Source organism: Scomber japonicus, chromosome 1, assembly GCF_027409825.1.
Source record: "Scomber japonicus isolate fScoJap1 chromosome 1, fScoJap1.pri, whole genome shotgun sequence".
NCBI lineage: Eukaryota > Metazoa > Chordata > Actinopteri > Scombriformes > Scombridae > Scomber > Scomber japonicus.
In genome coordinates this window covers 15,838,447-15,861,648 of record NC_070578.1, presented here as the reverse complement: position 1 = coordinate 15,861,648, position 23,202 = coordinate 15,838,447, and the positions used below count along the sequence as shown (strand labels likewise).

At 39.0% G+C, this 23,202-nt stretch overlaps 1 protein-coding gene across 1 annotated transcript in view; it reads right to left on the bottom strand.

Moving 5' to 3' along the window:
* The window catches only part of LOC128359323 (transmembrane protein 266-like), a gene marked incomplete at its 5' end in the record, with an annotated part of 33,597 nt that extends 22,696 nt beyond the window's left edge, over nt 1-10,901 (bottom strand). Inside the window, one exon of the mRNA XM_053319815.1 lies at nt 10,705-10,901. Coding sequence (XP_053175790.1) covers nt 10,705-10,901 — 197 coding nt within the window. The remainder of the gene's footprint in view (nt 1-10,704) is intronic.
* Between the last annotated feature and the right edge of the window lie 12,301 nt (nt 10,902-23,202).

The following is a 23,202-nucleotide window of genomic DNA, read 5'->3' as shown; positions in this document are numbered from 1 at the left end:
TTTTTTAACTCTGATGCTGACAGTAGCTGAAAGGAAATATGACAAGTGAATTATTAGTGTACAGTATTTGCTTTCATATATCAACAAAACTGTCAGGCAAGGAAATTATGTATTCAAATTGTTCATTTGTTTATGTGTGACAGTTACATAACAGAGTCTTAGTCTCATTTCAAGTCATGCCAGCAACAATGGCTGATACTATGCTTGCTACTACTGTAGCTGGTAAGCCAAAGATGACAGCAATACATGATACATGTTAGTATTTGGAAGGCAGTCTAAAGCCTAATTGTGGTCAATATCAATCAAACTGAGAATCTTTATAAAGTGACCAAAACCATGGTCAGAAAGTCAGCTTAAATCTTAAAACATTTATCTATGACCTGACGACTTACTGACTTTTTGCTACTTCCCACTGCGGCACAATAAAGCATAAATAAACATGGTCAAAATAGCTTCAAATACAATGCAAAAAGACACATTTGATGCTACACACATGCTACAAGATTTTGGGTTTAATTGGAGCCTCTCTTAAAGGCTTAAAGTTTACACCAAGCAGGTCATTGTGTGCAAAACACAAAGGCAACTGGTGTTAAGCCTTTTTTGCAGTCCTGTGGGAGTGCTGGGGAAAGATGTTACAATGGCAGAGGAAGACCCGTGTGTATGTGTTTGTGTGTGTCTGCATGGGCATATTCTGTATTCTTTGTGCATTCAAATGCGTGCAGCTTATCAGAGACAGTAGAAATTACTAGCCTTACAGTACAGATTAATTTTATATTTCATAAATAATCAGTGACCACAGTGTCTATATCTCCCATTATGTGCCTGGCTGTAACATGAGTGCTGAGTGATTGGTGTGTCTTAGGACAGAGCTACCAAACCAACAGTATCCTGCTATGCTGAAAATTTAATCAAATCACCACCAAATGCCTCCTCCCACAGGTGACAGGTAATAACAAGATGTACTTGCCATGTCAGGATTCCCAATAAAAATTTTTTTGGAGTTTACCAGCTTCTGATATGATTAAGCTACTTTGAGTGCCACAAATCAAATAACAGTATTGGATCCCACCATATTGGGCTGATATAGTCACATATTTTAGGTCATACAGGTACTATTTACTGTAGGTTGAGACATGTATTGTTGGAGCCTTCATGCTGCAAATACATGTGTTTGGGGTTGTGAAGGAGGGGTTAGACGGAATGTTGTTCTTAGTCAGAGAAGAATTGATCTTTTAATACAAAAGTAAACAGAGATAGATCAACTTACATCTGCACCAAGGCCATCAAGCTGGTCTCCACTATAAGAGTTTTGCTCCAGCACTTGATCCCTCTCCCTATTTAGCCAGAAAAGCAATCTCACACTTTTCACGTCTGTGAAAATTAACCACTCTGCCTCCACTCTGTGCCTCCTCTCTGAGGTGATTTAGGGGCTAAGTGTGAGGATAGGGATTAACTGCACTACATACACGATGTCCAGGTACTGGGCCTGTGGACAGTGTGTGGACAGCAGAAACAGAAAGATATCTAACAGTTAACACAGTGAATGTCATGACAAGCAAAATACAAAATAACCTAGACTGGAGGCTGTAAACATGAGCAGATTGATGTTTTATAATGATGTCTGATAACTAATGTTCAGGTTAAATAAGGATGGTCAAACTTAATTTGGTCAAATTGTTCTTATATTTTGTAATTCAGGTGTAATGGGCTCCTAAAATATTGGTGCATTAATGGAAGGAAGAATAATCTCACTGCATGCTAAATTACATCGTTTTGACACACCATTTCAAGATCATATAAGCACAGTTTAAGTATTTTTTAAAATAATTTGGTGCATCTCTGATTTGAAAGATTTGTCCATGTCCATTTTGTCCTCAAGACAGACAGAAAACATTTATTTGACAAACAATGGACATTTAGCTCCTTCACTTCATAGGCTTGCAGCCATCCCTGTGGCGGAGGAATTAAGAAGCCTTAGAGATAACAGGGAGGCCAGTCACTCCCTGGTCGCTGTCTCAGACAACTTCCTGTGCTCTCTAATTAAATCAGGCCAAATTGGCTCGACCGGGTGAAAGCCTTCAGAGAATGCGTTATATGCCAAAAAGCAAGACTTCAACGTTTAACTTTTTTTTCCCCTCATCTAAAATAGTTGAAACATGTAAAGTATAAATGATGGGCACACAGTGACTTATTGTGGAAGTACAGCGTTAAATATGACAACCTCCACCCCTCAAACCACCTTTCATTTGCTGGCCCTTTCATATAGTCATACAAGGCATTAAATATATTTTAAATTTGCTATATCCATCCCTATTATGCAAAAATGTCACTGTGTAATACATGTCTGATTTACAAAAGTCTCACAAACACTTAAAATCCAAACAGACAGAGTTGGTTATGACTACGTGTAGAGGACCATGTTGACTACTTTCTAAAATTTGAAAATGGGCCAGTAGTTATTTCCAAAATAGAACATTTGGACCCTTGGCCTAAAACTGGTGGGTGGCAGAGAGTTAAAGCGCTTGTTTTTTTCCTCATCACCCCCCTACCCACTCCTCCTTGCTCACTACAGATTTAGATGAACCATCTGGTCTAGGTACCTAACCCTGGACTCCTCGCACATTTGGAACAACCGTATCAGCAACATATGCTTCTGTCTCTGTGTCTGGCAACCACACACCCATCACTGTGATGGGAGGTGACATCATACCACTGCTCAGGTGTGCACTTGTAATGTCAGTGGGGGTCGGTGTGGTCCAGTGAGGCAGCCTGGGTGCTTGAATCTCAAGTCATTTTTACATTGCACTTTTTTAACAAGGTGTTATCTGTCCTCGGACAATAATGAGCTCAGGTAATTCCTCTTGTCCTTTATCAGGCTGTCAGCATCATATTGTACAACCTGATTTTTTCCATATCATTTCATGTGCACATTATACTTCACAGGTCAGTAGCGAGATATACATTCAGGCACTGAGCAGGTATTGCTGCAACTAGTGGTTAGACATTGGTTATTGTGTGGCTTTTATTTGAGCTGTTTTTAGGTTAGGGTTTAATTCCATGACTACATTTTATTCTATGTTTTGTTTGTCCTGTGAACAGAGTTAGAGATTTGGCACAGAGACTCTAATAGTCACCAGCCAGTGTCACATTGCTCAGTGAAAGTCTATGTTCATGCTTTTGGTTGTTCTTGCCTCTAGGGTTTAGTGAATTTCCAAATTTGCTATTTGTCCATGTCATAAAATGGTGTTGTATTATCACAGTGAGTCTCCAAAAGTTACATTTCTAAATTACAAAATAATTATTGAATAGTTGAATGTTCACAGCATATTTTGTGACCAATTGCTGCAAGATATCTTTAATAGTATGAAGTTATATTCAAAGATTCTTAATAATTTATATGATCATGATGTCACTAGGACTTTTTAATTGTCAGTTGCAACCATCAATGCAAGCCGTAGGTGAGGTCTCCATAGCTCCCTCCCTGACAGTTTTTTTTTTTACCTGCGACAAAGTCTCATACTATCAGCACAAGTACAAGTTGAAATGCACCAAAGGAACCCTTCAACCAAAAAAAAGTGAACAAACAAACAAAAGCAGTTTGATGACTAGGGGGAGAGTGGGCAGCCATGAAAGTGCTGAACACAAGCCCAAGCCACCTTGGTCCTCCCAGCATTTTTCCTAGACAGGAAGATGGATGGGCCCAACTCTATTAATAACTACACTCCACTTACCATGGCGCCAAAACTGCTAACACTGCAACTGCCCCCTGATGCTAGCTAGAACAACCACCTCCCACAATGTCGCCCACTTCTCTCCTGATAGGAAAGCCGTGTAAGGCAACCATTCAGTAAACGAGTGCCAGAAATCTTCAACCTATACACCCTTCTACACTCCCCACATGACAATGAATGCGGAGGCTCCTGAAGGCTTGTCAAGGTGTTTATGGTAGTTTTGGTTAGTGAGATGAAATGACAAGTGTGTCACACAATTTAAAATGATAAGTAAACTGAGCCTACTTTTTGGTATTTATATAGTTACAATGCAAATTGGAATTCTATATGGACTAATAGGACTCATACGGGAAGACGTACTTTGTCAGAAATCGAGGGCAGAAAGAGATTGAAAAAGAGGAGAAAATGAGATGGAAGAGAAGAGAATAAGAAAGAATACACATGCATAGAGAAATCCGGAGTGATATAGAAATATGTAGAAAAGTGGTGAAAGAGAGAGAAAGAAGAGCCTAAATCTAAATGAAATGCGCAGAAGCATCAATGAAGGAACGCTATTGTTCCTAATGAGGTGTGACAGCCCAGTATAAACTGGAATATGAAGTGAACCATGATTACAGAGGATTAGATAACAACCATTACACAGTGCAGTGAGAAAAGCTTTTCAGGCCTGGCCTTGTTTCCTCTCTCTCAGCGTATAAATACTCTGTTTGCAGTCTTTCTCTTCATGCATGCACATATTTGTGTGTGTGTGTGTGTGTGTGTGTGTGTGTGTGTGTGTGTGTGTGTGTGTGTGAGTGAGAGAAAGAGAGAGACAGCGAGAGAGAGAGTGAGAAAGAAAGAGAGAGAGAATGAGAGAGAGAGAGAGAGAAAGAGAGAGAAAGGGTTTGTGTGTGAGTGAGTACATTGCCGTCATGTGAAGCGAGGGCAGCACACTATATACAAGAGATAGCAGTAAGGTCAGTTCCACCTTCACAGTGCTACAGGCTATGATATGCAAACATGGCTGACAGTAGGTGCTTCATCACACAGTGGCAGCTTGACACAGGAGCCTTTTCTTTTGATTAATCCCCTCTGCTTGCTTCCCACTATGAAACATGCTGCAACCTTACAGTACAGGAAAACCATGATAACACAAAGCTTTATTTGTTAAAGGTCTAACTTGAAAAATACAGTCTGCAAGCTGTCTCCTGCTGCCAACATGTAAATATGTCATTTTTTCCCCTTGCTCTTTTTCTCAGTTTGACATTATTTCAGGGACTTGTCAATAAAACTTATTATACTACAAGCTAACACATTACAACAGAAAAAACATATTATTTTGCATATTTTTGTCATTCATACCCAATTTCTTTCGGAGATGAGAAGATGAGAAAAGTTTTGCTGACAGCAAGACATTCCCAAACTATGGAGTCAGTGAAAGTACTTTCTGCCCCTCACCCAATGAACCATTCCCACGTTGATGAAACACCTCTAGCGTGGTTGTGACAGTCTCACTTTCGGGAACGAACACACTCGTTCTGCCAAACATCAGAGCATGCCTAAACATTTCCCATGCACAGCTTTCTTCATGATGCTCCTTCACTATCTCAGAAAGCCAATGAGCCAGCTAATGCAGACTGGGAGTAGAGGGGTGTTGGGGGGGGTGGAGTGCCGTGGTGTTGGCGGGCAATCCACTTTCATAGGTAGAGTCAATGAAGCAGCCAACAGATTCCTCTCCCACATGCATTTTCATTTTGATGGGTGTGGATTGCCGTCCCACTGCAGCTGTCTCTCAAGTTCACTTCATCATTTCACACGCCCATAAAAAAAAGGCTCATTTCCACTGCCCCATTTCCCTAAAGGTGAGTTTATCAATCAGTCTTTTTGCTACATGTTCTCCAATACAGAAGTGCGCACCAGCTCTTCCTGTTGGCATTCGGAGAGCATATATGGGCCTGATGGTGCTTACATACTGTTATGACCCAACAAATTCAACTAACAGGTATATGATGTGAAAACGCTGATTTAAGAACTTGCAGCAGGAGACCATCGAAAAACATGATGATGGTGCATGGGTGTGGTGTTGGTGAATGTCATTTAAGGAGGCTAATGGCCTCTGTCTGTTAGAAAGGTAGGTCGATTCAGTAATGAGGAGACGGAGGCACAGACGTAATCACAGAAAGCCCAGTGGTGCTGAAATTCACAGAATAAAACAGAATTGGGTCCTAGAGGGCAGCGGGCTGACTGACACATTGAGTGAGATGCTTTTTGCTACATCTCATTGATTCTAATGACGTGGCCTTAATGTCCGAGGAGGCTTCTTTTCTTCCCATGTCCTCAGTGTCTCTTTCCCACAGCTGATTCTCACTGCTTTTCATATTGTATTGCATATTCTCTCTGTCTATCTCACAGGTTGACAGAAACACCTGATGTGATAGGAGACCTATAAAAAGCAAGGGTTCTTGATATTTCACCTTTATTATCACAAAAAAAGAGGTATAGAAGCACCCCATTGAAACCTCCAATTTAGACACAAGGCTTGGTAATAGTGATTAATGTGAGGGATTAGTATAGCGCTCAAAGTATAGTGGAGATGTAACGTACTAAGTACACATTACCAGAGCTCATGCCTGGTGAATTTAAATGGAATTTCATTAAAGCTAAAAGAAAGAATGATGACTTTTACAACTCCCACTGGCAGCATTTTTACAGGCAGACATTTCACACTAATGACTTGAATATGAAATAGTGACCCCATCGCACTTAGAACAGTTTGAGTAAATTGAGCTCACTGGAAAAATAACCTTCACAGCAGCGATTGGTAAATCTGTTGTTAGAGCCTCTTACAGTAGGGGTTCTAAACGCTTTTCAGCCTGGAGACCAGAATAGGGAATTTATTCTTGCCCTCAGACCCAAGCTCATTTAAATATATTGGTACTCTAATTTTGTGATTACTCAACAACAGCAGGCCTTTGACCCAGTTATTGGCCAACTCTTAGTTTAGGAAACACTGGCTTACAGGTATTTCACAGGTTGCACTACAATAGGAAATGCTACATGCATTATTCATTGCTGTACACCAAAGTGTTTCCCAACAGCATTCCACAGGACAAGAAAATATACTGTAGTAAGACAGAGAGGATGTGGCATCACAGCAAACATACACACCTCTATCCATTATGCATAGGGATGGAAATACATACTTTCACTGACCCTGATATGAAATAGGACCCATAAGGACTGTACTGATTGCGAAATAAGCCCTGCGTGAGTGTCTGTTTCTGGCCATGACTGGCTAACTGAAGGGAACCAATGGAGTGAGACCTGATTTGGTGTCAAACGGAGTACTTGGATGAGGTTGTGTGTATGGATACGGTGTGTGCATGCGTGTGTCCATTGGATCTTGTACTACAGCTTATGGTGTTTATGTGCATCCTGGTGAGAGCTTGCACTTAGAGCCAGGTTTGAGTCACAGTTGCTGGACAGAATGGAAAGACTGGACAGTGAGCACAATGAAAAAAATCTGTTAATAGTGTGACTAATCAAAAGGACAGCTGTGATGTGACCTCATATCCATATGCCATATCAGCATCTCACACAATCATTTTAAAGTGGAAAAAACAAGGACCAGCACCAGCAGTTCATGAGTCTAAAGTGCATTTGACTAAAATTACTGCAAAGATATCAGTGTAATTGGTGCTGTATTTACCCTTTAACCTAGAACTGCATAAAATCCACAAATTAAGATTTCTGTGTGTGCGCAAGGTGCAGTGGAGGCTGACGTAAAAGTTTCCTATCATGCATCCAAACATAAATTTCAGTCAAAATAAAAATTGTAGCATTGTACATCATTCAAAATAATCAAAAGGTGAGATTCTCACACTTACAGTTCAGTCAAAACACAGTCTGCGAGAATTTGCAGGTTTTGAATGACCTTAAATTATAGACATCAAACAACTGGAAACGTGTTACAGTACAATTTCAAACAGCCTGCATTTGATCAGTCATGTGAGACCGATTGAGGTAATTTAATTTGAAGGCATGTACAGTTATACAGTACAAAGACCTACAAGAAATTAAGTGTGTGATATTATCAGTTTCTGGCTCGTGCACTGCAAAATGTCACTTACAATAAAGGCTCCAATTGCCAGCAGGTAGGGGGGGTTAAGGGGAGAAGAGGGTAGATATTCAGTTTGAAATGATGAATTGATCTCAGTTAACTTGTGAACGCCGGACAACCCAGAGGTTGTCAGTTAATGATAAATGGACTTAATACTAAGCAATGGGGACAGCAAGTCAAGGACTTGGGGAAGGAAACTTAATACATGATGGATGATAATCAGGCATATTATGTGGCATTTATGCAATTGTGATGGGCGTGTGTATGTGTATGTGTGTAGCAGCTCCTGTTTGTAGAGAGCAGCTTCAGGTTCTTGTGCCATCCCAGTCTTCTTAACAGGGAAAATATTTCACCCATGCATCATATCAAGAACATTTTGATGTCCCTCTAAATAAGTACTATAAACATAATATACACTATACATAAATACAGACTCCAGCACTCCAGCTTATAAATATCCTCTTAATTTGCAAATACCCTATCATACATCGCAAAATGGCTTTTCTGTATCATGTATGGAAATTTAGAAGTATTGTAAAATATCAATAAATAGTCTTAATGTAAATTAAACTGTGGTTTTGTTTCACACACAAAGTGAAAGCCTTAAGACATTTGAGACAGAAACTTATAATCTACATTTTTATCACCTGGAAAAAACTTTATCTAATTCTGGTTGACTTTTACTGTCACTGAAATCATCAAAATGTCCTTTCCTAATTCCAGTTACAATGCCACAGAATGAGATGTGTGACCACTTCAGAGGACTGATAATACAGCCACACTCGGTAACAGAAGAAATGAAGACTCTCCTGGAAGTCGCAGCTCTCCTACACTTCCTATTTGCTCATGACTCCACATTGATGGCTTTGAGTTGGACATCGCTGGTAGTGTAAACGTTATATAAATAATCCATGGTCAATATGATCTTTCTTCAGCATGTTTTCAGTACAATGTGTGCAACTTTCAAACAAACTCCTTTTATGTCTTTTTCACCTTTGACACAAATCAGACTGAGACAGAGAAGAAGATACGAACATGTTTTCATCCAGTTGGTTGATAGCTTCAGCGTATATTGCCATTGTACCAGGTCACATTAAAGCTGTCTAGTTTGCCATCCAGGTATAATCCATGTCCACCTCTTGACCCCTCCCAGCTACTGTCTCAATGTTCTCTGCAAAGACCACTAAAAGCTGTGCACCTGCTCTGTCTCTCTTTTAGTTTTCTTTTAACTCTGTCTCTGCTGACGGGGAAGATCTGTGAAGTTTGCTTTGCATCAATCAGGTGTTCAATACGTTCACCAACAGAAGAATTTGAAAGGTGGACATCTCCATTGTGGAGCTATGACAGGTAAGAATGCATGGCTTATCACTGCTGTCACTGGCTGTTAAGTCTGATGCTTTGGTCAGGGGATGATGGTGATGAGCTCTGAATACTAATTTGTTTCAGTAAGGCATTTTACTCTTAATCATTTTTTATATTATACTGTACATGTAAGTAGCTTCACATCAAACACATATGCAAGAAATGTATCAAAATGCTTACAGCACCAGATGTCAAAAAATTAGAAAGTGTATCCAAAAGTGTGTTAGAAGATTGTACATTGCAATATTCTACATAGATGTCTACATTTGTAATTGGGATGTCTGTATGTTTAGTTAGTCAGTACCACAGCATCAGTTTCATTTGATACTGTATTAGCATGATGATCAAGTTCATTTGAGCAGATATCTGTTGGCTCCGGATGAATTCTTGTACAGGAACATTGCACAGTACAGGTTGCAACCAACTTGAAACAAGTTGTATTTAATGAATTACACTATATATGTTTTATAATCATAACACAGGCTTTTATAAAGACTATCATGTACAGAATGAACAATAACACATCAAACTATCCACCCTAGACAAAGCCAGTATCCAGAGTAAAGGGGAAAAAATAGCCTGAACAAGTCAGATTAGGAGCCAAAGTACCGGTAATTTGACAAATTCTGCAACAAATAAAAATGCATACAAACAATCAAAAGATCACAAATTACAACCACTGCTATGGTAGCTTGTGTTTGATAGACACTAACAATAAGAACAGTTTGACTGAGAAACTGACTGACAACAAACTCTCTCAGTATTTGTTAAATCCTATCATTCATTTTTTCTGTAGTGAAGATTATTCCAATAAGATGATATTTGTGGCATGTGCAGCCACTTAATGCTGTGCACTGACAGCAAGTTGTCTCAACAGCAGGCTGTTCATTTGCTGAGTAGAACAATTCCTCTGATTCAAAGTTCTCATAAAAGACATGTTTTTAATTTATTTGTAGTTGTTTAGTTTGTGACACTATGATATGAAATCAGTATTAACATAATGGGGTAAGAGTTAATATCAGGAGAAAGAGAGAGGGGGAACTAAAGCCAGTAGAGATAAGTGCTTGCATCTGGAGCAGAAATGTCATCGGTTACCAAAATCTGGTCAGTTTTTCTAAGAGATACAGATGATAGACACTCACTGGCAGTGAGCACTGCTGAATACATTAAATAATAAACCAGTGCTTATAAGATGCAGGAATCTGTTGGCTCAACAATGACTGTGAATGCATTTGTGCCGCTTGAGAAAAAACACAAATGATTTCAGAAAACTCACCTGGGCAAAATACCACCAGTTTGTCACTCACACCTCCCTGTTGCCAAATGGTTCATCAATTTGAATTCACCAAAAAAAAGCTGTTTGAAACTATTTCATGATGACATGTGGAACTGGCTCTTGCCTGGTGTTTTGATCTCCACAGGGCCAAGCACATTTTAAACAAAGTAAGCAAAATAAGTAAAATCATCTACAGCACAGAACAGTCTCATTTATTGTTGTTTTCTCACACTCACCCTTCCCTGTTTTCATCTTCATCTGCATTGGAGAGGAGCTGCGAGCCAGCCAGCGAGAGGTCCAGGGCTGCAAGGGGCAGATCTCTGTAGCCAAAACTCACCAGCTGGACTGGAGGAGCCAAGCACTGGTTCTCATCCTCCACCGGCTGGGAGATGATCTCCAAGTCTGACAGACCGGCCTGCTCCACTTCCCTAGTTGCATGCCAACAGACACACAAAAGACACACACACAATAACAGAGAAGAGACAGAACAGAGACACGCATGCATTACTATAAGAATCAAAATTCTCAGATACGTACAGAAATATTACATCACACCAATAACATGAACTTAGAATTGATGCTGGGGTTGAAATAATGAAGTGAAGAGTAAACATCATGTCTGACATTTAGGAAGACTACAATCTTTGACTATATTATCATCCACTCCTTCAAGAAAATGTGTTTAAATAAGGATAAGAATGATAAGGATGAATAATAATGAATTGTACATTAAGAACATTACTAAGATAGCTACTGTTTGTTTTTAATTCCAGCAAATATTTTCATAGTTCATAGTCACAACCATATTATAATGATAATTTATCACATATCATAAAAAGTAGCCAATACTGCCAAGATAGCAGGGCAGAAGAAGATAACAGTGTGTTAAAAAAACATATACTGTATGTATGAGCACAAAAGCAGTGCAGATAAAAATATCTTAATCATTCAGCCCTGCAACTTCCCTAAGAACACAGTCTTATTTACAGTGATGGCCTCAGGGAGTAAACACAGGGTCAGGGAGGGTTACACACAAACACCCACTCATCACCAAGGAACTACCAAGCACTCACACACAGCCCTCCACTGTTGGGCAGCAAAGGAGATGCAGGTGCAGTGCCCAAAGGAACTTTGACATTCAGTCTGAGCGTGGGACTGTCTTGAACTGTCTGAATGCCATCTTATACCAACTATTACTAAGGTAGGGTGTGTCTTGCTGTAACTGTCCAGTAGTCTGAAAACCTGAGCTCCTATCACGCCACCAAATGATACAGAATATTTAATAAGATGAGATGTGGAAGGATACAGCCTGACACTGGTGGAATAAATATTCATACCCTTTACTTACATAAAAGTACCAATGCTACTCACATTACAAGAAAGTCAAAATTGTACTCAAGTAAAATTATATGAATATTATCAGTGAAACATAATTATTCATGCGAGCAGAGTGACCTGTTAATATTGCATTACTTTAATATTATGACTCGTAACATTTTAATGGCGTATATGGTAAGGACTGAGGTAAAACTAATAATTTTATGCCACTGGATAGTTTCATTTATTGTATAACAATAACCATATCATGTTTTATGCTGATTATGCAATTTTAAATTTTAAATCTGTTTTAAAAAGTTACTACAACTGACATGGTTTCCTTCTGACATGTAGTATAGTAGTGGCTTAAAGTAACATACATTTGAAATACCCAAGTAAGGTACAAATACCTCATGTTGTATCTAAGTAGTGTTTACTTTCCACCATTGCTGCCTGATATACATTAATCTCACGGTTGTAGTGGAAACAGTGTTGAGCTGATCATTAAAATTAATCATTTTAAAGGTATCTCACTGTAGACTGTTTTTTACTGCCTGATTCTGTGTGTGCTTTTTTATCTTTTTATCTATCTCTTTTTATCTTTTTTTTTTCATTTTTATCTATCTGTCAATTACAAAGGCATCCGAATTACAGCTTTTAAGTGACCAAATGATTCAATTAAGTTTTAGTCTAGGTTTTTAATTGTTTATTGTCATTTACTGTTTATTGAAATGTCTGACACATTTTAATTTCAATTTCCATGGATTTCATTGTAATTAATTAAATTTACAATAAGGCCTTTGAACAATTTGACACAATAAGGTGCAGAGAAAGTTTAGACTCATTTACAAATGACATGTTGGGTATTAACCAAACCATGTTCACCTTCCTCTATCCCCTTATCCACTTAGTGTCTCTGAACCATAATATCCAAACACATCAAGGTTGCTCAGTTGTAGGCCAGCAGCTTGTAACCCAGCATGCCCACAAGCCCCAGTTGTGTAAAGGCTGGGCCATCTTTAGAGCATGGAGGTGGAAACAAATGCTGAGTGCAGCTGCAGACTGACTGTGTGTGCCCTGTGGTGTGTATTTTTAGACCAGAGCAGATGCTGGTGTATCATGTTTGCTGTGACGTCATCGCCTCTCCCTTTGTCAGCTGAGTGGATCCCCACTCTCCTTCAAACGTCAAAGGCAGTATGGAAAAGAGTGGATGGGGAGGGGAAACTAGAGTGGGAGAAAAGTGGGATGATATCAGGGGTTATACAAGGAGGACAAGGCAATGCAATAAAGGAAAAAAGCAGCTATAGAAGAGCAGTAATAGAAGAGGGAACACTGAGTAGAGAGAGCAGGTTGAAACCAGAAAGAGACTAAAGTAAAAGAAAAAACGAGGGATAAAGAGTAACACAATGGTTTGGGATGAGGAATGTAAGCGAGAAGTGGAGTTAAGACATCAAAGGTAAAGAGGAAAAGGTAAGGGCCACAGACAGGGTAAAGCAGAAAAGAAAGTAGAGGAAAGGTAGAGGTCTTGAAAAATGTATGGAATTAGTCAAGAAAATGCTGTATGTGGACAAGACTCCTTAAGTTTTACCCTAAGATTTAGACTGTTACAAGTCTTTTGTGATATGAGAACATTTGCCTGTCAATCACAAATAAGCAGTGAAAAACATATGCTTATAAAAGGACAGTAAAAACCATATAAATAGTGTGCATCTTTAATGATCACAAGATACATGTTAGCTTATGGCCTAGTAAACTCAGTGGCACCATAAAACACAAGGAAAAACTTGGAAATGACTGTAGGAATGTTTGCATGGAAAAATGAATTCCAAGGGTATTCCCATCAGCCATTTACTCTGCTTTTTCCACCCTGTGTGTGTGAATTCTTCACTATCTGTCCTTCCTCCTCACACAGTCAACTTCAAACTGCAGACCACACCGAGTGAACTAAAACAGAGGAGGGACATGCAATCTGACAGACAGGCATACCTTTAGGAAAGGACAGACAGGTAAACAGACAGACAGGACAGATAAATATGCAGACAGATAACAGATAACACACATACCATGACCCCCCAGCCTATGACACATCCACAGTTTATTAAAGTATACATTGATAATGTCAATGCCATAGGGACTTTGATGCAATCTGGAGTGACCTGAGCTGTTGGAGGGCATCGTATTCTCTAATAGTGAATGTAGGGTGTGTGTATGTGTGTGTGTGTGTGTGTGTGTGTGTGTGTGTGTGTGTGTGTGTGTGTGTGTGTGTGTGTGTGTGTGTGTGTGTGTGTGTGTGTGTGTGTGTGTGTGTGTGTGTGTGTGTAAGGTTAGCCTGTGAAAGGAATCAAGTCAGGAAAGCCACCATGGCTGATCTAAACTGATGATGGCTGATCTAACATCGGACACACAATGACCCCTAACACTTGGAACCAACATAAACACTTCCAGCTAACAAACAGCACCCAGGTGACCCATGACCTTATATTACTTAAACAGGGTGACTATCTAGCAATCAAACATGAGTAATCAAAATTGTTCTTCTACCAGTGGGAGATTTGTTGAACTTATAATCATGCAAGTCCTAGTAGAACAGTTCCTTAACATTGGTAAAATTGATCAATAATTTTTCCTCAACTATCAAAGGATACACACTTGATGACATTTGCTGAAGCACTCCTTATTAAGAAGGTCCTGGCTCCAAACAGAGAAGGCGGCACCATACATTAACAGCAACTGTGGCTATCAAACTGGCTCCAATGCAAAGACCTCGCTATGTCCATCTTTATATAGTCTATGATCCAAACAGATAGTCGGATAGTGGTGGTGTTTTTGTTATATGCACATTAATAAAGAGGGACAATCAGAAAGTAATGCCTATAACCTAAAGTTGCGGCTCAAGCAAACAGCAACCTTTGGGGCTGAAAAATTAAGCCAAGAAGTGCCAAATTATGCAGTTAATAGACTTTCAAAGTTGAACCCGAACAATTTACAGGGATTGTGATACTGAAACAAATGTATTTACAGATGTCTCTTTCAAAACGTAAGTCTATGGGAAAAAGATTTTTTGAGCCCAATAGTGTCACAAAACATTGTAATTACACGGTTTGGCCACTATGTCAAACTGGCAGAATACAGGCTTACAGAATATAGGCTCAGGTTGCCATAGTGACACTTAAACTAGCAGTGAAGGTCTCAGAAAAATCCCACCATCAAATGTTTGCTGCCACAGTAATCTGAACTAACAATAAAACAGGGCAACCATGCCACATTCAACACAAGTGAACACATTTTAAGTTTGGTGAGTGTTAAGGCTTCTTTAATAGCCTATAATATAGGTGGTAGCAGCTTCCAAAAGCAGTATCGTCTCTGCACGTATTGCATTCAACAGCATAGTGTTTTTCACTGGGTTGTTTTTTTTTTTTAATAAAAAAGCCTTTCTCATAGGAGGAAGTTTTATTGCAGTCTAGTCTCAAAGTCGCTGCCCTCTTCCCAATTTGATATGACAGTTTCCCTCAGTGAGAGGGCCTTACATTTCTTTGAAGATACATACACTTTATCTTAACCATATAAGATAGTCACCAGAGACTGGGACGCTTTTGACTCATGTACAATGCAATATGTATTGTATGATTGAAGCAAATTGATATTAAAGGGGAAAACAAGAATGTCACTTATGAGTTTCTGTAGGCACCATCTTTTTCTTGTCTTTTCAGAAAGTGTATGATTTCAGGGCTGCATACCTAAATACAACAAAATGTGGTTAAAACTACCAGTGCTGCTTTAAAAAAAAAAAAAAGACATCACCCAATGCAATGTGTCATTATGTGTCCCTATAAATGTGTGTCAGTATAGACTAGTAGTATGTTGTTTTAACTGGGAAAGGTGTCCGTTTGCAGCCATGACAAATGCCCACACACTTATTTTACTTGGCAAAAAATTGATTTTCACTCATAGACTGTGGATATACAGTATAATACCTCAAAGTGTTGGTCTGACAGATGTTGTTTTCTCTGTTCTTCTACAAAACACCAAATCTCATCGATACCACCTCTCATCTACAGCACAGCAGCAGGTTTGGCCGTCTTCCCAAACAATCGGGAACGTACACATAACTACTCACGACAGACACGAGCTGTCCAGAGCCCACCGGGCTTACACTAATGTACCTGGTGCTCTGCCTTGCTGCCAGGCAAAGTATCAGGAAAATGTGCTGAGTTTGTTCAATGTTCAGCAAAGCTCTTATATGAAGAGTTATTTGATTTTTGCTATATCTTATATTTTTTCAGCAATTGACATTGATGAATATAAAACATTTTTTTATTAAAAAATAAAGTAGAGGAATACTGATGTATAAGGAAAGTAATTATGAAAACATCAATGAGCATGTTCAGAGTGACAGAACGCAAACAAATTATGCATTTTTGTTCTTTTTAGATTTGTTCAGGATAAAGCTATATAGCACTAAAAATCTAATTATCTTGCCAAAGTAGCACATAACCCTTAATATATCCATAATCTTTATATACTGGAGACATATTCCGGTGCATATAACAGCACTGTTGACTACTGGATGGGTCTTTGGTTTTCATTCATTTCAGTGTCATATGAAAATCTGCTTGCAGACACTTATAATCCATTATAGTGATCAGTTTATGACATACATTTTATTTCGTCAAAATAACATTAATGTTGCCTGGTAATGCAGAAACCTTTTACTATTTAGGAAGTCTACCATTTGGATGTATGTAGGCTATAATGAGATACAGAGTTGGCTGCTGATGAGAATTGCATTGAAGAACTCTGAGGTTGAAAAAAAAATCCCTGAGAGCACCATAAGTAAACATGAATGTCATGAAAATAATATGAAGTTAATAACTCCTTTCATCAAAATGGTGCCAGTGAGCAGTGCTGTTGTTATACTTTAATAAAATGATATGTTGCAATCACTAATATCTGACAAAACCTGGAAGACAAATCAATCTCTTTTTTTAACTGAGCACAAATATAATTACACATATAATTTGGCTGTCTTAAATACAAATAGTGACCTTTCTTAAGACCCCTGATGTTCTCATCTAAAAGAAAGTGGCAATTGCAAAATTTTGAAAAACACAATTTCATGGAAAGATGAGCAAGTCTGCGACTGCAGAGGAGCACCCACAGGAAAGAAGTGATATTCAGAGGAGTAGAATCCCCTGGGGGTGGCAGATAAAATTTAATAGTGGACTGTAGTGTTGTGGGCCAGGTAGGAAAGGTCATTATGAGACAAAACTTGCTCAAGGGATTTCACTGACCAAAACAGAAGGTCATGTAAGTAACTAGGAGGCAGTGGTGCCGAAGAACGTTCTTCATCTGACGACTGCTAGTTTCTTGCTCATGACCGTCATGACCCCTCCGCAAGAAGCCAGACATACAAGCATCTTTTGGAACAAGAAAATGAATCATTTGGCTTTGTTTCGAAAGCATTTTGGACCAAAAGAAAAGAGGAGTTACAGTAATATCCCTACTCTTTTTCCTGAGATGTTTCCCCTCTACAAATATTGTAAATGTATAGGTAAGGTGTCACAATCTAAACAATGATTAATAATAACTATAAAATAAAATCTGACAAAAACGGGACTATCCTGCACTTTTGAAGTAATGTGACTCCTAAGAGCTTTAAAGTGAACTCAGCACATTAATATCTTGTTTAATCTTTTAATGGACACTGTTCATGAATCATGAATTCCACCTACACTCTGCATTCTGTGAAGATCCATTACAATTTAGTCAAATAGACAGTGATACTCTACAATCAGCTTTGGGGTATGTTAGGTACTGACTATAGTATACACAGTAGTCAATGGATTATTTTTTATGAATGGTGCTATAAAATCTATGCAAAATATATAACAGAAATATGCTAGTGTCTGCTTTTTCATGGCTTAACATATAGTGTAAACATATGTATCAATCAAGAAAATAAAACTATGAGGTGTAAAATATTTTTTAACTGACAAAAAGTGTTTCAAACATAACATAAAACTAGCCGTTACACTGCCTGTCAGCTCCCCTTGAAAAGCCCAGTGGCAGCTTGGAAAATACACTTTATAGGGGAGTAAAGAAAATGTATTTCTACCCAGGCACATTTTATCCTGAGCTGCACTGTGTCCAAGGCCTCTGTGGTTTGCAAGCTCAACACACACACACACACACACACACACACACACACACACACATACACACACACATACACACACACACACACACACACACATACACACACACACACACACACACACACACACACACACACACACACACACACACACACATACACACACACATACACACACACACACACACACACACATACACACACACACACACATACACACACACACACATACACACACACACACACACACACACACACACACACACATACACACACACACACACACACACACACACACACACACACACACACACACACACACACACACATAATGCCTGAAATTTTTAAACACACCAAAACTTGGCCAGAGCATGGAGGTACAAAGCAGATGTTCTCTGCTCCCAACAGCTGCTGTGGAGAACTTTGGAGAAGCTGGACATCATTGTGTATTAGTGTTACATATTCATTGCAAGCAGTTGGTGAAACAGTCAACAGTGTTGCAAAAAATGTTCTACAGTACCTAAAATATATTCAGAAACCATGTCAGAATCAGTTTTACGACATAAGATGATAAATATGTCTTAGCATGTAGACATATCATACTTCATGGTCCTGAAGTTGTGTGTCTGAGGTGGTACCATGAGCCAAATATGGACAGTGAGTAATGTTTGTCTTAGCTGCTGACTCACACACATCGCAATATGGATTTCACATCAAAAGATGAAGATGAAGCAAAAGAAAAACAGTCGGCTTACCTATGGGACTTTATTGGCATCCAGATTAAACTACACTAAAACTGTGACACCAGCAGAAAAAGAATCTTCACCTTTCTTAGCACTTGCATTTTGGTGCATCTCACTTAATTCATGTCCTTCTCCCTTTTCTTTTGTATTTCCTGATTACAACCAAGGTGCCATAACCATGAGGATATTCAAGACAATAATGTGGGGTGGGGAAATGCTGTAAAACATGATGTTCGTGTTGTAGAACTAAACACTTCTATAGAATTTACAAATTGCTTCAGGTAATTTCTCAGAACACTTCATTCAACTTCCAAAGAAACTTTCATAATTTCATGGCAGCGGCGATTAATGAAGTTGGCCAGGCACATTAGCTCATTAATAATATTACAGATTAAACTATGATGAATTGGTGGACAGTACAATGGACTATTCTGGCCCTGGTGTGACCAGTCTCTTATCTGACCTTTACAGATACAAGCTGTGGAAAACACGGGAGACACAGAGATCCTCGTGGGGCAGGACTAAGATAGCAGATGTACAGAAGCCTTCTTCGTAATGCAGAGGTCCATGGACCTTTTTACAATGTGTCAGTATCCAATGATAGATTATTTTAATTTCTACAGACACTTTAGGGAATATGGGTCTTGAAACACATAATGACTGAAAAGATAGATTTCTATAGGCTTGCGAATCTGACTTAAATGACTAGCTTGTTTCCTCTGCACTGTGTTTTTGCATAGTGCAGACATGATGAGACATAGTATATTCTGTAAATGTGCATTTGAGGTGTCGGCTTTTGCATCTTGAGCACTACACAGGACAAATGTGTAGCAACAGTTATCTTACAATATTTTGAATGTTAAATTCAGTAACAAGTGAGTGAATAATTAGAATAATTAAGACATTTCCTGGAACAATTATCTAGAGGGAGACTTCTCTGTAGATAAGTCTGATTAGTTTGAAAAGGATCATGTTATGATTATATATGGAGGAAGCTGTAATGATATAGATGATCAGCATGTCAAAAAAGTCAGGCAAGGAACCTTAGCCTCTGTAAAAGACAAAGGTATGTTGAAGTTTAAGAGTATACTTTCTAATAATAAACAATGAACAGTGAATATACTGAATATATACATATATATAATACAATAGCTGAGTCTAAATGTCACTTTCCCCTTTTTTTAAATCTGAGTAGCCCTCACGCATGTCATGAGATCTCCTAACCCACATTTTTGATATCCACAGCTAATAAACCACGCACTTTTATGCCCGTGTACTAATGGCAAGAGCCAATTAGGCAGAATATCAGGCCACTTGTAGACATCGTTTCTCTCAACAGGCAGAAACTCTCACCCTCCGAACAAAAGAGGCAAAGCCATCCAACCTCTCCTCCCTCTCACTGGCATTGAGTAAACAACAGGGTAAACAGCGACATGGGGAGAAAGATGAATGATCCTGTCCAACACAGAGGACCCTTCAGAATCTTAAAGGGAAAATCCACCCTAAAGCACAATTTAGTGTATGGATCATTTCTAAGAAGTTAGACTATTCACGAATAAATGAAACACGAAGACATTTTTTCTCTAAAGTATAAAATAAGTCAAGTCGCAAGTCTATGACATCATTAGGGCACAAAATTGAATTGATTAATAAAATCTATATGGCCATGCCAGTAGCTCAATAAAGATATACTTAGGCAAAGCCACGTTTGGACTGAATGCTAACATGTTCATAATGTTCTCTCCGTGACTTTAGTATGTTAGGGGATCAAAGTGATTACAATTGATCCTGAAGGGAGCATGAATGTCTCATGGCAATCCATTCCATACTTTTTTTTGATGGAGGTTGAAGGTTTGTTTTCCTAACCCTGAACAACTTTACTACAAACATCAACTAAGAAAGGACAGGTGAAAACACTTTTGCACAACTGGATAAATGAATCTTTGGTTAATGCCTATATTTCTGATTGGGGAATGTTCTGTGTATTATATCTTAATGAAATGATCCACTATGATTGGTCTTCACGAGTTAAAGATTGTGTTCAGGTGAGCTGTCTAAAGCAATTGTGAACTTTAGTCATTCTGTGTTAGGATACAATTCACCTTAAACACAGCATGATATGGCATTGCTACTGACACCCGCTGAGCTGAGCTCTGTATGGGACCAAGAGTGGAACTGGTTCTCTTATAAAAGCACAAATGGAGCAATGATTTAGGGCTATTTATCTAGGTCAAGAGAATAAATGAAGCTAGTTAGGATAAGACAAATTAGAAAGTCATGCTACGCCAGCAGAATCATGAGTTGACAAAGAATAATGATTTTGAGTGTTGTGTTGTCCCTTACTTCTTACTTCGTCTTCACACACACACACACACACACACAAACATACACACAGGCTACAACCCATTTGCTCAATAATGCATCAGCTGTTCTCAGTATACACTTGGACAGTACAAATTTAAAAAATAGAAAGCAATGTATAGACTCATACAACAATAATCCCTCTCAATCATCACTTATGACCCACTAGAAGTGTGTGGTGGTGTATATATCTGCAGAGAGTGACCTCTGCCTGTATTTTTTAATTTTATTACCGTAATTATTTTGCTGTGTTCGGGATGTTTTTGGCCATCAATTTTTGGGCAGTGGGTGTATAGCCCCCAGCCAATAACAACATGCAGGGTGTGAGGTCGGGACTATAAAAATGTAGTGACCAGGTTACATCACTGTCTCCGTCTCTCTCTTCTGCTCTGCTCTCTGTCTGTGTCATGGATGTATGAACAAAACAGGTCTGTGTCTGTTTGACCGAGGGCAGGGCCGAGCTACGCACACACACACACGCATGCACTTTGGCTGCATTCACACCAAATTGGGCATTGCGGCACCTTTCCGCAGAGTTGTGTTGATGTGTGAGCGTGTTTAATTGTGCTTTAGAATGTAACTGTCATGAAACAATCACACAATAACATTTTATTTATCTGATTCACTCACTAGCTCACTCAACCACCGCTGCTCTCTTGCTCTCTTGCTCATTCTGGTGTCGTTGAGCCAGGGAGGAGGGCCCAACTTTGAATGTTGTGTTTAAAAACAGCAAATGACAAATCCTGTATAGTATGCCTTTAAGTTGTGGTGGTCATGGATCAATTTATGCTGTTTCACAAAAAGGATTAACATAGTGCTCTGTATATATGTGAAATGGACGCTCTATAGTCGGCATTGTGCAGGTGTGTTTGTGTGCATCTGCATGTCAGTGTGCGTCTGTGTTCAGCATTCAGAGTGACGAGGGTCAGAGCCACCTCAACGCTAGCAGTGTCTGAGTGAATAAAGGTCATTATTGTAGAAATGGAGACAGAAATCAAAGAAGCAGCAAAACACGATTCTTACTGAAATGAGAAAAGATCTAAATAGAAAGGGTATGAACAGGAATGAAGTGTAATGTACAGAGTCTATGTCCTACAAACTGTTTAGTTCTTCACTGAGCTTCCTTATTGAAACAGGGTTGTAAACTGTACTTACTCAGCATTAGCCATGTTGCTGGGAGATGGAGAGGAGTGATGTAGCTGTAGTGGTGGTTATCACAAGGTTTCCACTCAGTTCTGCCTGTTTTAGTACTGCACTTCACCTTTTCACCCGATAGACGCTGCTTTCATGTTGAACCTGGGAAGAACATGGTCAGGAATGTAAGGGAGGAATTTATAAAGTAACAGTCATTACATAGTGGCACAAATACGTTCATTTGCCAGCGGGGTCATTTGAGTACAGCTACTTTACATTAAACTAATGTCTAAATACAACCCTGCAATAAATCCTACGTTCATGAAGGCTGTAATGTTCTGTTTTTGATGGACGTCTTTTAGAGAGGTGTTGATTCATATCATTTGGGAGGCTGTGGTTTGTTGTTGAAATATATCAATCACTATCAACTGAAGCCGCCTGCTGACGTTTGAAATACAATGTGACAACTTTAATTAGCGACATTTGATGTAGTATAGTTTTAAGAAAACTGGCCACCTGGGTGAAGCTTCTTCACAGCTGCAGCTCATAAATAAGCCTTCCAAGTGGATTGATCTAGTGTATTCAGTGATGACAAATATGAGCAAGGCTTACAGCTTTCTTCACACCTTGTCCTCATATTGTTCAAAGTAAAGTGACTATAACACACATCAAACTTAAAGAAACCCCAACACTACAGTTTCACAAGTCACGTTTTGAAAAGTCTAACTCAATGAAAATGTAAGACAATGGACTAAACTGAAAAGAATAACTAAGTATGGAGCCTTTTCTCCAAGTAGTCACCAAAAGGCTGTAACCCCACGCACAAACTGCCTTTTACAACCAAAACTTTTAATCACACCACTAAAACATGGAACTGCTCATGGCTATGAGAGTCAGCACTCTGCAGACTTTGACATCACTCCCATCAAAGTAATAAACGCACTGGGGAAATACAATACTTGTTGTTCTATCTGATTCCTGAATGGTGAAACTAAATTAAAGTTGTGGGTGAAACTGCTGAGAGC